General features: G+C 47.2%; 1 protein-coding gene across 10 annotated transcripts in view; it reads right to left on the bottom strand.

Moving 5' to 3' along the window:
- Map3k13 (mitogen-activated protein kinase kinase kinase 13) overlaps positions 1–15,687 on the bottom strand; it is a 146,665-nt gene that overhangs the window by 12,574 nt on the left and 118,404 nt on the right. For all 10 annotated transcript variants that reach the window (XM_085832432.1, XM_085832433.1, XM_029470554.2 and 7 more), the window contains 6 exons: positions 15,331–15,489; positions 14,673–14,831; positions 13,878–13,986; positions 11,967–12,076; positions 9,596–9,712; positions 6,404–6,541 (listed from right to left, as the gene is read on the bottom strand). In XM_085832432.1, coding sequence (XP_085688558.1) covers positions 6,404–6,541; positions 9,596–9,712; positions 11,967–12,076; positions 13,878–13,986; positions 14,673–14,831; positions 15,331–15,489 — 792 coding nt within the window. The remainder of the gene's footprint in view (positions 1–6,403; positions 6,542–9,595; positions 9,713–11,966; positions 12,077–13,877; positions 13,987–14,672; positions 14,832–15,330; positions 15,490–15,687) is intronic.

Here is a 15,687-nt window from a genome sequence, read left to right as displayed (position 1 = left end):
ATCCTGACCATCAGCTTGGTACTGGCATGGCAAGGTACGGGCCCAGGAGTATGCTCACATCAGACATCAGTCTAATGATGTGCCTGGGCATGCTGTCCATCACTAAGGAAAGGTATGCTACCACAGAACAAACCTCAGGCTCAATATGCAAGGTCTAAAATGTTCAAGAATTTGGCCTGGATATGGTCATGGGAAGATAAGATTATGTTTTACCCATCCTTGTGTATGACTGGTTCTAGCAGGGAGTCTTGTTAAAGGGGGGGGGGTGCAGAGAGGAGGGAAAGGGAGGCCAGGAAGTTAGGCAGAAGCCGCAGAAGAGGGCTGCTGAGAGAGACTGTGGATTTCTGCTTCTTTCTCCCTTCTGAGACTGGGTCCCCAGCCGAGCTGGCCTTGAACTTTATGGGGATGACCTTGAGCGAATCATTCTGCTTCTACCTCTTGAATGCTGAAATTGCAGGCATGTGTCACTGTGCCCTGTTTATACCATGCTGGGATCAGAATCCGGGACTCGGTGAATGTTCTAAGAGCACTCTACCAACTGGGCCATGTCTCCAACCTAACATTCTAGTCTTATCCTAATAGGAAGAAGCCTCGCTCAGTGTGTTCCATTGCCTACAGGACTAGCCATGAAGGTCACAAGTAGGGTATAGAAGTAGATCCGAGCCCACAGGTAAACAGCACTTCCTGAGCACTGCTCCATGTTTGAGACCAGATGAGACAAAGCAAGAGGAACCCTTAGCTGGAAGGTCCACACATTTCTTTTTTTAAAAATTATTATTTGTTTATTTATTATATATAAGTTCAGTGTAGCTGTCTTCAGACACTCCAGAAGAGAGCACCAGATCCTATCACAGATGGTTGTGATCCACCATGTGGTCGTTGGGACCGGAACTCAGGACCTCTGGAAGAGCAGTCAGTGCTCTCAACCGCTGAGCTATCTCTCCAGCCCCACACATCCCTTTTATAAACAGCAGAAATACTCTCTCAGCTAATTATGAGGCACCAGATGTGGTGGCCCTTATTGGAAGAGGGCAGGCAGCAGCCCTTCTGCATGCTGCCCTAGTTCTTCCTAGCTCAGTTGAGGCACCTGAGACACCACTAAGCTAGCCCAGGAGCACACTGGACAGTGTGGTTGGTTAGCTTGTGCTGTAGAGAGGACTTGAGTGAAAGAGGTTCAAAGACTTCTACTGAGACAAGGGAGCCCTCCAAGGCTGGGTTAGCATGGTAACAGGCTGTGAGGTCATCCAAAGGAAAGGTGAGGAGAAAGTGTCCCAAGTTAGGAGACGTGCAAACCCCACAGAGGGGGAGCCTACAAAATTCCTCACACACGTCAAGTACCTGGCTCACGGGACTATATCTATTACATCAGGAATTCAGATTGCCATTGGATACTACAGTGGTGTGGCTTGTCATCACCAAACAGAGCTGATTCTTTACCTGGAGTCTTTGACTCCAGGGCACAGTTCTTTCCCACCTCAGGCTTCCAATTTAGACAAACTTTTATACACTTACTGAAGTCTATGGGGAACAGGCTAGAAGGACCCTACTATACTGGCTGGTTTTGTGTGTCAACTTGACACAGGCTGGAGTTATCACAGAGAAAGGAGCTTCAGTTGGAGAAATGCATCCATGAGATCCAGCTGTGGGGCATTTTCTCAATTAGTGATCAAGGGGGGAGGGCCCATTGTGGGTGGTGCCATCCCTGGGCTAGTAGTCTTGGGTTCTATAAGAGAGCAGGCTGAGCAAGCTAGGGGAAGCAAGCCAGTAAGTAACATCCTTCCATGGCCTCTGCATCAGCTCCTGCTTCCTGACCTGTTTGAGTTCCAGCCCTGACTTCCTTTGGTAATGAACAGCAATGTGGAAATGTAAGCTGAATGTTGTACCCATTCCTCTCCAACTTGTTTCTTGGTCATGATGTTTGTGCAGGAATAGAAATCCTGACTAAGTCAAATTGGTACCAGAAGTGGGGTATTCCCGTGACAACCTGACCATGTTTTGGGGAGGACTGTGGAAGGACTTTGGAACTTTGGGCTAGAAGAGCTATTCAGTGTTAAGAGCTCTGTGGGATGTTGTGTAGGAGCTTGGAAAATAATGTTGAGAACAGTGCAGAAGATGGAGGCCTGGCTTGTGAAATTTCAGAGGAAGATTAAAGACTCTTATTAGGGCCATTGCTGTTTTGATTGTGAAGATTCTGTGGTTTTGGTTAGCTGAGGTTGAAGAATCAGCTGTGATTAACAAAATACCAGAACTACTAAATTGAAACCTTTGCATTACTGGGGCTATTGATGTGGTTAGCTGAAGCTAAGAAATTAGCAGTGATTAAGAAGAGACCAGCATCACTGCAGTGAAAACTTCTGGGAAGTGTTTTCTGAGAGCACAGAGGCTGTGTTCCAGAGATAACCAAGGTTGTACCTCATGCTGCAGTAGGACTTGTGTAATGTGTAAGAGTCACCCAGATGATACTGGTTTTGAAGGCATGAAGGGGGTCATGAAGAGTAGTTGAGGCTGGGTACTGTGAGAGGCCATGGAAAGTCATTGGTAAAGGTGCAGCCTCAGTTGCAATTGATGGCTCAGGACTTGAAGGGGTCATGCAAAGGAGTTGAGGCTTGGCATCATGAAGAGAGCCTATGAGAGGCTATTGGTGAAGCCTAGTTGCAGTGGAAGATAGCAGTGTTTTGGAGATGCCAATACCATGAGATGACCACCAAGAATAGCAGCAGCAGTGGAGTACAGACAGCTGGGGCCTAGAAGACAAGGTGTGTGCTACGGAGGGCAGAGCTGGAGAAGTGACCCAAGTCCTTGAAGGAGCCCAGAAGATCATGAGTTGGATCCCAGACTTTGCACGGTTGGAGTTTGATTTTGATTTTGATTGTGACTGTGTCCTGATATTTTTCCCTCTTGAAGGAAGAAAGTATTCTAGTGGAGCCCACAGTTAAGGGACTTTTAGTTGTAAAAAGACTTTGAATTTTAAAAGAGACTGTGTATTTTAAAGGGATTGAAATGTTAATGTGTAAGAATTTGCAAAGACTGTAGGACTTTTAATGTTATTTAGATCTTGGGGATGAATAAGGAAATAAGGGTTGAGGCCTAATCGTGATGTGTTTGTGTGTCAAGTTGACAAGGGGTCCATTGTACCTACCATGAAACTATGGAGGGCAATCTTGGCTATCAGTTTGACACATTGTCCCATAAGGGACTCTTAAGTGAAGAAGTACCTCCGTTAGATTTACCTGAGTGTATAAAACTGTGTGGTATTTTCTTAACTGTTAATGTAGAAGAGCCCAGCCTACTGTGGGACAGGCATTCCTGGACAAGTGAGTGGCCTGGGCTGTGTAAGCATGGTAGCTGACTGTGAGCCTGGGAACAAGCCAGTGAGCAGTGTTCCTCCAGGGTCTCTGCTTGAGTTCCTGCCTCTAGGTTCCTCTCAAGTTCCTGCTGTGGCTTCCCTGGGCTGTAATCTGTAAATTGACCCCTGCCTCCCCAAGTTGGTTTTGGTCAATGTTTTATCACAGCAACAAAAAGCAGATGGAACTCAACACCCGTCTAGTTCTAGACTAAATGGCAAGCTGGACTTTAGACTTCAAATGGTGACTGATGGGAAACAGCCTAGGAGGACCTGTTTTTTTCTCTCCTTTCTTTTCTCTCTGACCTCTCTCCCAAAGTCTCTGAATCTCCAACTTGGAAATGACTGAACTGTCTAAATAATCTAACACTTCCACCTCTGAAGGTGACTCACAGTAGTGACTTGCAGGTTGCCTGCCCAGGGTTTGGCTCTTGGACTCACCTGGTGGATAGGCTGTACCTAATTAGTACCACAAAAGGCTAAAGCGAGGGTTGTGCCAGGTGCCCCTGAAATCAGCCTCTCGGCCAGTGAGCAGAAGATGGTCAGCTCGGTAAGCGAATAGACCTGGATGGAGCTCATGGTGTGCTCGTTAGAAGTTAGCACTGCAGGGTTCTAGGCTAGAATGTCCGTTTTCCCACAGCCTTCTTAGCACTCAGGAAATAAAGCAACAGCTGACAAGTGGGACCTCATGAGATGAAGGTAACGGAGTGAAGCCTTCGGAATGGGGTAAGGTAGATTTGACAGGGGTCGGTGTGGAGAAAAACAAAGAGCCCCCAAACAAACAGGAAGTGACCAAATTAAAACAACTAGGCTAAGGGGATGAACAGAATTATCTCCAAAGGAAGACTTACAAATGGCCAGGGCTGGGGAAATGGCTCCGTCAGCATAGTGCTTGCCACATAAGCCTGGGGAAATGAGTGTGGTCCCCAGGTCCCTTGTTCAAAAAAAAAGGAACCTCAGCTTGGAGTTGGGTTTGAGGGGGCTTAGGGGGAATGAGGAGTCTGAGACAGGAGGATTCAGCCTAGCCTATTTAGTGAGCTCTAAGCCTGTGAGACCCTGTTTCAAAACAAACAAACAAACACCAAAAACCTCAAAAACCAATGTAGATGTCATGAGGAACAATAAATAGTCGAGTGATCTCTCCTCTCTGTATGTGCGTACATGTGCAGCTGAACACATGTGCACATCTGTACACACACACACACACACACACACATTGAAACTACTGTGAGTTCCTTCTCACCTCAGTCAGTAACTCTCATCAAGACAAACAAATGACAGCCAGTGCTGGCCAGGATGTGAGGAGGAACTTATTTACCACCGGCGGGAGTGTAAGCTGGTCCTGCCGCTGTGGAGATCAAGAGCTGGAGTCCCCACATGACCAGTTTTACCACTCCTGTGGAAATACCTGACGGACTGCGTGCCCTACCACAGAGAATCATGTGCACACATGTTTACTGCAGCCTTGTTACCCATCCACAGAACAGAGGGTAATGGGAACGAGGCACATGCGTACTGCAGAATTGTATTCAGCTGTAAAGACAACTGAAATGATGGATAATTCAGGAAAACAGATGGATCTGAAAACTATTAAGGTGACCCAGGCTCAGACACAAATTCTCCACGCTCTCTGTCATATGTGAACCCAGCTTCTGATGTACAGACATGTCTTCATGTGCCAGTGAGCAAGTGTGGAGGTCAGGAAATGAGGAAGAGGCCCTGGAGAGTCAGGGCAGGGCTTCTGAGGAAGAAGGGGAGGAGACTGGGGTTCAAGCAGGGATGAGGAGCAGGGATATGGGAGGTGGAGAAGAAGAGACAGAGAGTGGTAGTGTCAATGAGATCTGAGAGTGTTTGGAAATGCCATAAAAACTCCTGCTACTTTCTTATTTGTACTTAAAAGTAAAAGACACATTCTTGGCCTGCGTTTTCTCCTTCCTGGTTTGTTTTTGTTTTTGTTTTTGTTTTAACTGCACTTGGTTCAACTCTTACAAGCTCAGGCTTGGGACATTCTCTCCTTCTGTTAACCTGTCTGGGATGGAGCCAGTTCTTCGGCATGTGAGAATTCTAAGGCTCAATAACATCTGGTAATTCCAAAAGGAGTGAAAGGTATTTTAAGATATTTTCAAAGGTACTAGGCATCGAACTTGGGCTTCAAACATTCTAAGCCTACTCTCTACAGAGATGTATCTCCATTCTTTAATACTGAGTTTAAACTAATATAAAGCAAGTGTTATAAAAGAGGAAAGAAATCAGGCAGTGATGGCACACACCTTTAATCCCAGCACTTGAAGCAGAGGCAGGTGGATTTCTGAGTTTGAGGCCAGCCTGGTCTACAGAGTGAGTTTCAGGACAGTCGGGGCTATACAGAGAAACTCTATCTCAATAAAACCAACCAACTAACTAACAGCCGGGCCAATCAACTAATGAGCAAGCAAATGAGGGAAAGAGTAATCTCTTAAAAGTTAAACCCTGATTTTGAACACCAGTACCCTAAAGGTGATTTCATGTTATTCAAACTACACATCTGGGTGTAATCGAACACACTTGTTATTACCCCAGCTACTTAAGAGTTTGAGGCAGAAGGACATTGAGTTTGAGGCCAGTCTGGGCAACAGCAGAAGAAGATGGAGGAGGAGGAGGCGGAGGAGAAAGAGGAGGAAGAAGAGGATGAGGAAGAAGATGATGAAAAACAAATAACAACAACAACAAAGTAAACATACTGATAAAAATGCACAGATCACTGTGTCAAAATCAAGAACTGGATGATTGCTCAGGTCTGTTTTACTCAAGAGGATACTGGTGTTGAAAGAGGCAGAGCGACATGGATGGATAGCAACCCAAATCTACCTGTCCATCCTGTATGCTTCTCTAACTTGTATGTGGTGCTCAGATAAAGTGCCTCAGGTAGTAAATGTGAGACGTCTGGGGTCTTCCTGTATGGCTTCATCCACAGCCCAATATGCAGCTGGTGAGCTACAAAACAGTCCCCCTGTCCCCCTCCACACACACTCTGAGACCACCTTTCCCGGGAGTCCTGATGGATGGACACAGTGGGCTCACCGCTTAGTCTGCACCCCAGCCTTGTGAGGCACACCCTTCCTTTTCATGAGTTTCTCCATGGCATTCGGGTGGATGATTGGACGGACAGGGTGTCGTTTGTAGGTTCCAGGGTACTTCTTTTCCACTGCTTGCTCTCGCCTGTGGGACAAAGGAAAAAAGACACTCATTGGTTTTGGTAGAAGAAAGGCAGGACAGAGATTGATGGAAGATGGAGGCTGTGGAACTAGACAGCACTCTCCTAATCCTCACCTACAGAAGAGGAAGAGTCAGAACCTAATAAGGGGCTGCTAACCAGAGCACTGTATTAAGTAAGCATCCTCCAAAGAACAGGTGGGCACTGGGAATATGGCCCAGTGGTCAAGGGCAGTAGCTGCTCTTCCAGAGGACCTGAGTTCAATTCCTAGCACTCAAGTCAGGCTCAGGTAGTTCACTACTATCTGTAACTCCAGATCCAATGGGCCATAGCACTAAATAGAGTTCTCAAATTGCTGAAAAACATTTAAGGAATGTTCAACACTCTTAGACATCAGGAAAATGCAAATAAAAACCACTTTGAAATTTCATCTTACCCTAATTAGAACAGTTAAGATTATACCCCCCACCCCCAACAAATAATGGCAAATGCTGGCGTTGATATGGGGAAAGGGGGACACTTATTCACTTCTAGGTGAATGTACACTGGTACAATCACCATGGAAACCACTGTGCCATTTCCTCAAAAAGCCAGAAATAGATCTATCACGTGACTCAGCTATGCTACTCTTGGTCATATATACAAGCAATCCATATCCTGCTACAGAGAGACCCACTCATCTGTGCACATCGCTGCATCAGTCGTAACAGTCAGGAAATGGGAACAGCCTAGACACCCACAAACCGGTGAATGCATAATGAAAAGGTGATACATTTACACAGTGAAATAAATGGGGCTGAGCAATTAAGAGTGGTGGCTGCTCTAGAGATAGGGGTTTGATTCTCAAAGTCCACAGGCAGTCCACAGCCCTCTGTAACTCCAGTCCAGTGGATCTGATGTCCTCTTCTGTTCTCTGTGGGTACTGCATACACATGGTACACAGACACAGATGCAGGCAAGATAACCATAATATACAAACAAGTTTTAAAAGAGAAGATAGAAAAATTTCAAAATTGTCAGATAGATATGTTTATTATTTCCAGGCCATGGAGGTCGGGAGAACACTGAGGGGTGCAGCCCAGTGGGGGGCTTTAAAGAGAAAGGAGATATAAAAGCAGTGGCATAAAAGCTTGAGGAGGATGAAAGGAACAGGAAGGGTTAAATTGGCATGGGGAATGGGAAAGCTGGGTAGAGGAGGGGATATGGAGAGAGATAAAAAATCTCTAGAAGCTTCTCGAAACAATTAAATGGAAAACTACCACACAGAGAGAGAGAGAGAGAGAGAGAGAGAGAGAGAGAGAGAGAGAGAGAGAGAGAGAGAGAAAGAGAAAGAGAGAAATATAGTTACCCTATAAAGGTTTGCCAGTGCCCTTACTAGATGCCATGGGCTGACAAATTAAGAAGATGACTTCTGTAGTCTGGAGCCAGTGCTCTTGGCTTCCCTCCAGAACGTGACAATAAGACCCCATTGCTGAAGGTCTTGTATTTGAGTTACATAGCACAGAAACATGACGCTGACACTGCCCTGGAAGCCCCATCACTATTGGCTAGCTTCCATCGTGCTGGATGGTTCTACATGTGCTACTGGTGGAGGAAGGGAGTTATGGATCTAACCTGCTGTGAACTCTGAAACCTATAATCATGACCGGCCATCCTGGCGAGGCACGCCCACTGGTGCAGCAGTGGCACAGAGCGCGCAGGGGGCAATAACCGCTTTCTCATTTGGCTTTAGACAAAGCCCACAGCTGGTATCACCTTCAGGCTGAGCATCTCTGGCTAAACTAGAACAGGCCCTAAAGGAGAACCTCCTACTATTCTACTCATTGGACACAGTGTCAAATCGACTCCTAATGACTTCTCTGTACACCTTTAGATTTATGCATCTCTCTACCTCACCTGAGAAGTAGGTAGTGATTCATACAGAGACCTGCAGCTGGCCAACATGGAGCGCATAAGAGGCTGTTGTGGGATGTTCCCTACAGGGAACATAAAACAGGTGCCCTCTCCTCCCAAAGGCTCAGAGCTCATGGCAGAAGAAGGAGCAGAAAGACTGTAGGAGCCAGAGATGCTGAGCAAGCACAAGATAACAGCATCCTCTGGAGACCTCAGGACAGTGAGTGACACACTTGAATCTAAAGTGGATCTGTCAGCATGCACCAGTCCCGTGCAATCTCAAACCGAATCCTAGCAAGGAGAGAGGAGTCTGACATGATGACATGGCCCTAAGCCGAGGAGCTGCTGCTGCCTGACAGCTGCCCAGGGAGGGAGAGCTGGTTTTCTTTAATATTGGCCATAGTGGGCATAAAGTTGGATGGGTAGGGAGTGGGGGGGTAGGGAAGACCTGGAAGAAGATGGGTAGGACTGAATACTGTCAAAACTCAGCTCATTTTATGAAAATTCTCAAATAACTAATTTGAAAAAAATGCCTTAAGTAGAAAAGAGGTCCCATTCATATTAATACATATAAAATTGTGAATAAAATGTGTAGTAAATTATCTTTGAAACAGATAGGGGTGTGGCCAGTGCAGAGTATCTTCATTTGCCCACAGGTTCTGGCCACACCTAACAGATACCAGCTCATTGTACAACCAGGCTGCTACTCAAGTTTAGGCAAACAAACTGAAGGTACTGAATTTAAATTAACTCAACTTTATTCTGTCCTTAGCTCAAACTCCTGCATTATCTTTCTCTTCCCCAATGTGATAAAGGACAGAAGCTTTGCTTATTTGGGGTCAAGACCCCTGGTTATTTTGATACTATCAGGGACCCCTTAAACAGTTTCCAGCAGAACTTTTCTCTCAACGGTCAGTAAGTCTCTGCTTATCCACACTAAGTTCTTCCGAAAATGAAGCCCCTCTCTGAACTCTGGCAACTGAAGTACACATGCTAGCCCAGGGAGTATGCCAGTACCAGACCTTGCTTGTATGCCTCACCCAAGTCCTTAAGGAAATGTGACTAATATCTGCATGGTACACTGTAGCGGCCCCACGCAGGAGCGACACGTCCCGTTGACTGACAGACTCCAAGCAGTGAAGATGGACCCCGGGCTGAGTACTCACTTAAGGAGCTCCTTCTCGCGCATCTCCAGCTGCAGCATGATGGCGCTCAGTTCCATGTACAGATTGTTAGCCCGTTCAAGCTTTCTCTCATAGTGCTCCCGAATATCCAGAGCATGCCTGTCAATGAAAACATAGCATGAGCGCGACCCTAATGACATGTGCAGTGGCTTGCTTCAAGGCACTAGGTCCAGGGAAATCTGAACTGTGCAGTTTATCCCAAGGGCCCCTCTAGCCACAGCACAGAGCCAGGTCGGCCACAGATAAAGAATACATCTGGGTGCACAATTTTTTTTTTTTTTTTTTTTTTGAGACAGGGTTTATCTGTGTAGCCCTAGCTGTCCTGGAACTCATTCTGTAGACCTGAAATCTGACTGCCTCTGCCTCCCAAGTGCTGGGAATTGCTGAGTTTCCTGAAGCTTTGATGTTAAACTGCTCCACCTCCAGAACCACGAGCAGTACATTTCTTCTGTTTATAAATTGCTAAATCTATGGCTTTTTTTTTTTTAATAGAGACCTAACTGCCTATTACAGTGGAGGCCAGGAGCTAGAGCTTATAAACTCCTGGCCTCCCACGGCACTGAGAACAGTGGAAGTGCTCTAAGACTCTCTGTGGTAAAGGACCCTACAGGTGGGAAACAGTTGAGAGGCCGTAAAGAGTTACACATGGGCCGGGCGTGGTGGCGCACGCCTTTAATCCCAGCACTCGGGAGGCAGAGGCAGGTGGATTTCTGAGTTCGAGGCCAGCCTGGTCTACAAAGTGAGTTCCAGGACAGCCAGGGCTATACAGAGAAACCCTGTCTCGAAAAAACCAAAAAAAAAAAAAAAAAAAAAAAAAAAAAGAGTTACACATGAAGGTAGCTATGTGTGTGGGTGTACACGGACCCTGGTGTCCATGTGGAGGTCCAAGGTCAACCTCAGCTGTCGATCCTTACCTAGTGCTGAGCAGGGGTCCCTGTTTGCCTCTGCACCACACACCCCAGGCTGGCTGGCTCAGACGCTTCTGGGAGCCTCCTGTCACTGCCTCCCATCTTGCCCCAGGAGCTCTTGGGTCACAGCTGCCATGGCCTGCTTTGAATGGGCTCTGGGAATTCGAATTCAGGTCCTCCTACTCCTGTGGCAAGACCTTGTCACTGAACCATCGCTAACTACAGGGTAAGCTTCTACTGTTCATATGTTAATTTTTGTTTGTTTGTTTTTGAGACAGGGTTTCTCTGTGTAGCCCTGGCTGTACTGGAACTCACTTTGTAGACCAGGCTGGCCTCGAACTCAGAAATCCGCCTGCCTCTGCCTCCCGAGTGCTGGGATTAAAGGAGTGTGCCATCATGCCCAGCTTTTGTTAATCTTTTTTTTTTTTTTTAACTCATACAAAAGTTGTATGTATTTACAAGGTACCAAGTGATATTCTGATATATGTATTTGTTGTACAGTGTTCCAATCAGGGACTGGAGAAATGGTTCAGCAGATGAATGCATGTACTGGATAAATGCTCTTCCAGGGGACTGGAGTTCAGGTCCCAGCACCCCATCAGGTGGCTTACAACCACCTGTGCTCCAGGATGTCTGATACGCCTGGCCTCTGTGGGCGTCCACACTCATGTGGTCATACACAGACTCAAACATAATTTAAAATAATAAAAGTGGAAAAAAATCGGGGTAACCATGGCAGTCTCCTCCAACAATGATTATTTCTTTATGTTGGAAATATTCCAAATCCGTTCTTCTAAGCTTCTTTAATTAAAAATTAAAAAAAGAAGAAGAAGGAGAAGAAGGAGAAGAAGAAGGAGAAGGAGGAGGAGGAGGAGGAGGAGGAGGAGGAGGAGGAGGAGGAGAAGAAAACCCCAAAGTTTAAGTGTGGTGGTGGCTCAGGCCTACAATCCTCGTATCCAGGAGGCAGAGGAAGGCAGGTTCCAGAGATTTCTAGCAGCATAATCTACATACTAAGACCCAAGCTAGCAAGGACCAAACAGTGAGACCTTGCCGCAAATAAGCAAACAAGCGACTCCGAGTGAGGGAGGAAGCGAGGTGAGCTATTAAGTACATTATCTTTACCTGTCGTGACGAGAATTGAAGAACTTTCTTCTAATTATAACAGCATCCATTAGTCAGCTTCTCTCCCCGCCCCCACCCATCCCTCTGCACAACCTCCCAGTCTACAGCAAGCACCATCCTAGTCTCTGCTTCTTTGAGATCAGCCTTTTCAGACTTCCCGGGAAGGCCAAATCTGAGCAACCAAGAAAGCTAGGGGAAAGATGAGGGAGAAAGAAGTGGCGATTCACCCGTGGTCCTGCTCATTTCTGAACCTTAGGGTGAGAAGAGGGGCGGGGTCAGCTGACCTGAGCACTGGGGTGAGAAGAGGGGCGGGGTCAGCTGACCTGAGCTCCTCCCTGCGCCGGCGAATCAGTTCTTCATCTAATCGGTGTATACAGGTCCCTTCACTTTTGATTTTCTCAAAATGTTTCTTCACTTCTTCTCTCCATTCAGCCTGAGTGAGGAAAGTTTAATTTTGTGAATGTTGTAGTTTCCTTCTTTGACGTGTCCATAGGACCGAGTGCAAGGCATTTCCTTCTGTGCCTCTGCATGCTTTCCCCAAACTTCCTACAAGAGCTCCGGCAGGGGAATGCCAGAAGTGCCAAATCAAATCCCAAACATCCCCACCCCACCCTCTGTCCTGACACAGTGCAGTCTCTTTTCCAGTTTCTCCACAGCAGTGGCCATCAGAACAGCACAGGGTACAGTGATCTGGACAAAAGTGTTCAGCTGAAGGCAAGGGAGTATGGAGGCAGAAAGAAAGTCCTGAAGACCGACCGAGGTTCACAGGTCTGGGAGGTTCTGAGTCATCTTCACGTCCGCTGTCACACTGGCTTTGCTTAGGACAAAAGCCCAAGAGAAGCTCTGAAGCCCAGCATCCCAGAGTGTGCAGCAGAACAGAATATGGCACAGGAATATGGACTGAGGCAGGGTCAGACACAGCCCCTGCTTGCACTGTTAGGAGTCCCATGAGAATGCCAAGTACACAACCATGACACATATGGAGGGCGGGTCAGACCTACACAGGCTCCTGGGAGGCCCTGTGAGCTCTGCTTAGTTGATTCTGTGGGCAGAAAGAATCCCATGTTCAAGATCTGTCTGTGCTATAGAGTGAGTTCAAGGCCAGCCTGGGCAACTTAGCAAGACCTTGTATAAAAACAAAACAAAACACCAACAATAAAGTCTAAGGTAGAGCTGGTGGGAGAGTGATTGCCTAGCACTTGAGAGGCCCTAGGTTCCACTGCTAGTGCTGGCACAATGATAATGATGATGATGATGATGGTGGTGATGATGATGATCTTGTACACACAGAGGGATTAATTGCCACTATGCCTTGTGATCATGCCTGTGTCTGGTTAGGGATAGGAAACATTTCCTCATCTCTGCTCACTCCTTGCTCATAGTGACAGTGGGCAGAGAACCATGCTTACTGCATTTTCACCCAACAGCCACACTCCTCTCTTTCTCTGGCTCTGTGCCTGTCTAGCCTGCTCTGTCATCAGTCTGGAGAGTCTAGTCTGGTGGCCCGTGACCTGCTTCAGCCAGTGTGGCACTATGGCAAGCACGATGCCATGCAGCATGAACATCACCTGCACTGACTGGCGTTGCTTTCCTGATCCATTTGCCACTGTGAAAGCAAACAGAAGTGAGGAAGCCTGAGCTAGCCTGAGGCGGGACTAGCCTGAGGCCCAGCTAGCGGCCAGGCAGGACAGGGGAGCTCTAGCTCCTAGCCAGATGTCAACACACCTGTTAAGGGACCACCTGGGACCAGCCACCTTCCTGCTCACCTGGGATCTGACTACAGACATCCAGGTTAAAAAAAAAAAGCATCACAGAAACTGTGTGGCTTAAACTGCCTACAGAATGGTGGGCTAAATAAATACGTTTTTTGTTTGTTTTTTTTTTTTAACATGTAAGTTGTGGGAAATTTTAGTACAGTGACGGCTAACAGATGCTTTAGGGCCTAATTCTGCTGTGGCTCTGTCTGGTCCTCAAGTTCCTGCCCTAGTTTTCAGCTTTTGTGCATCAAAGTGAGCAAGGCCTTCATGAGGAGCAGCAGTGACATCGACTCCAGTATAGCCTCGAGGCGGCCCTCACACCCTCTCCCCTCTTAACGACGCCACCAGGATTCACAGTCGCACCTCCAACTCTCACAGTTACTGTCTCACACGAATAGGGTCATGTGACTGTTACGTGGTTAACAGTACTTCTTAGCTGTCCATTCAGTCCCGCGAGGCAGGGATGTGCTGGCTTACCTGAGACTTGAAGTAAGTTTCTTGAGGGGTGGCGAGCACATCTGCAGACGCGATGTCCAGGTGCATGAGCGTCTGCCGGAAAGAAGGTCTGTTGCGAGGCTTACTCTGCCTAAGAGGAAAGATACCATGCTCATCTCAGAGGCTGTGTCTGGGGGTAGAGGGCGGGGGCTGAGGCTTTATTCTGATTATGACATACACATTTTCTCCCAAGAACTGCTATATCCCACACAGCTTAGGTGTGCTGGAGTACAACGGGAAAGGCAGCTAGGATAAGCATCTACGAGAGCCTGGAGAGTTAGGTCTGCGACCTCCTGGGGACAGTGAGGTGATCCCAGCCAGCAGCCATTAGGCAGGGAACTTTCTCAAGACATCACACTGAACCCCTCCCCCTCCTAATTTGTTTTTTGTTTTTTGTTTTTTGTTTTTTTGTTTTTTGAGACAAGGGTTTCTCTGTGTAGCCCTGGCTGTCCTGGAACTCACTTTGTAGACCAGGCTGGCCTTGAACTCAGAAATCCGCCTGCCCGGTCCCCCTCCTAATTTGATCAGTCGTACGCAACTCCTCGAGTAGGAGCTGGATCTGCTTTACGGGAAGGCACACGCCCTATTTCACAGGTAACAAAAAGTCAGAGCCAGCGCTTGAGTCCAAGGTTCTAAAATTCTGCAGCCTTTGTCATTCCACCACAATGTGGTTCCTTCCAAGCACCCTGTAGAGGTGCCTCTGCTCTTTTAGAGAAACTTTAATAGCTCTTTAGGCAGAAAAGTCAGAGAGAACAGCAGAAGAAATGCCATTCTTACCACGTCTGTTTCATAAGGATTTTGAATCCATCCGGGCAAGTGGAAGGAACTGGGAGATGCAAGCTGTTGCTGCCGACACCCCAAATGATGGCGGAAGAGTCCACATCCTTGTAGGGGATCTCCCCTGTCAGCAGCTCCCAAAGTACCACACCAAAAGACCTGCAGCAGCCAGGGACACGGAAGGCAGTTCAGGGGGTGGAGTCACACTTCAGCTCTTTAATTAATTAAAGACCTAGTCGATGGGCTATGCTTCCGATCTCAGCGCTCAGAGGCTGAGCTGGGAGGCTCATGAGTTTAAGGAGAGCCTGGGTGCATGGCAGGTCTCAGGCCATGCTGAGCTGTGTGGTGGGACCCACGTTATCAAGACCAAGTCAATTTAGTTTCATATATTTTACTCAAAAAAAGTGAGCATCATGCTATGCATTTCATAAGGCCTTCGACACTAAATGTTCAAAATTAAATTCTAGTTTCCCAGGAAGTTCAGTGTATTCATGGAGATGTCTCAGAACCGATCCTGGGTCGAACCTTAGATAATGTGAAACCAGAATCAACCGGAAGTGAGATGCAAAGAAGTGCATTCCAAGAAGGAGAAGCAGGAAGGGCAGAAATCAGGCGGAAGTGGGCGGGGCTTCCAAGCTGGCCAGGGAGCTCTACCCACCATATGTCCACCTTCTCCGACACAGGTTCATTCCGGATCACCTCTGGTGCCATCCACGCGACGGTGCCAGCGAAGGACATCTTGGTGCTTTTATCACTGAGTTCCTTAGATGTGCCAAAGTCTGAAATTTTCACTGCATCTGTGTGAGTCACTAAAACACTTTAAAAAGAAACAAAGAAAACAAACAGATCATTAGCGCTAGTGAGAACTATGAGTGTAAGCAGTGACTGACGCGCTGCCCACCGTCTTCCACCCTGCAGAGTTCAGTTTACAGCTCCCATTGCTCTTGGGCATCACACTAGAAGCCTGTGCCCGGCAGGCGCTCAGCCTTCTCCACTTGCTGACAGTGACTTCTGC

Source organism: Mus caroli, unplaced genomic scaffold, assembly GCF_978045245.1.
Source record: "Mus caroli unplaced genomic scaffold, Mus_caroli_1 scaffold_17, whole genome shotgun sequence".
In the NCBI taxonomy this organism is placed as follows: domain Eukaryota; kingdom Metazoa; phylum Chordata; class Mammalia; order Rodentia; family Muridae; genus Mus; species Mus caroli.
The sequence above is the reverse complement of the archived record's forward strand: the minus strand, read 5'-3'. Positions and strand labels throughout refer to the sequence as shown.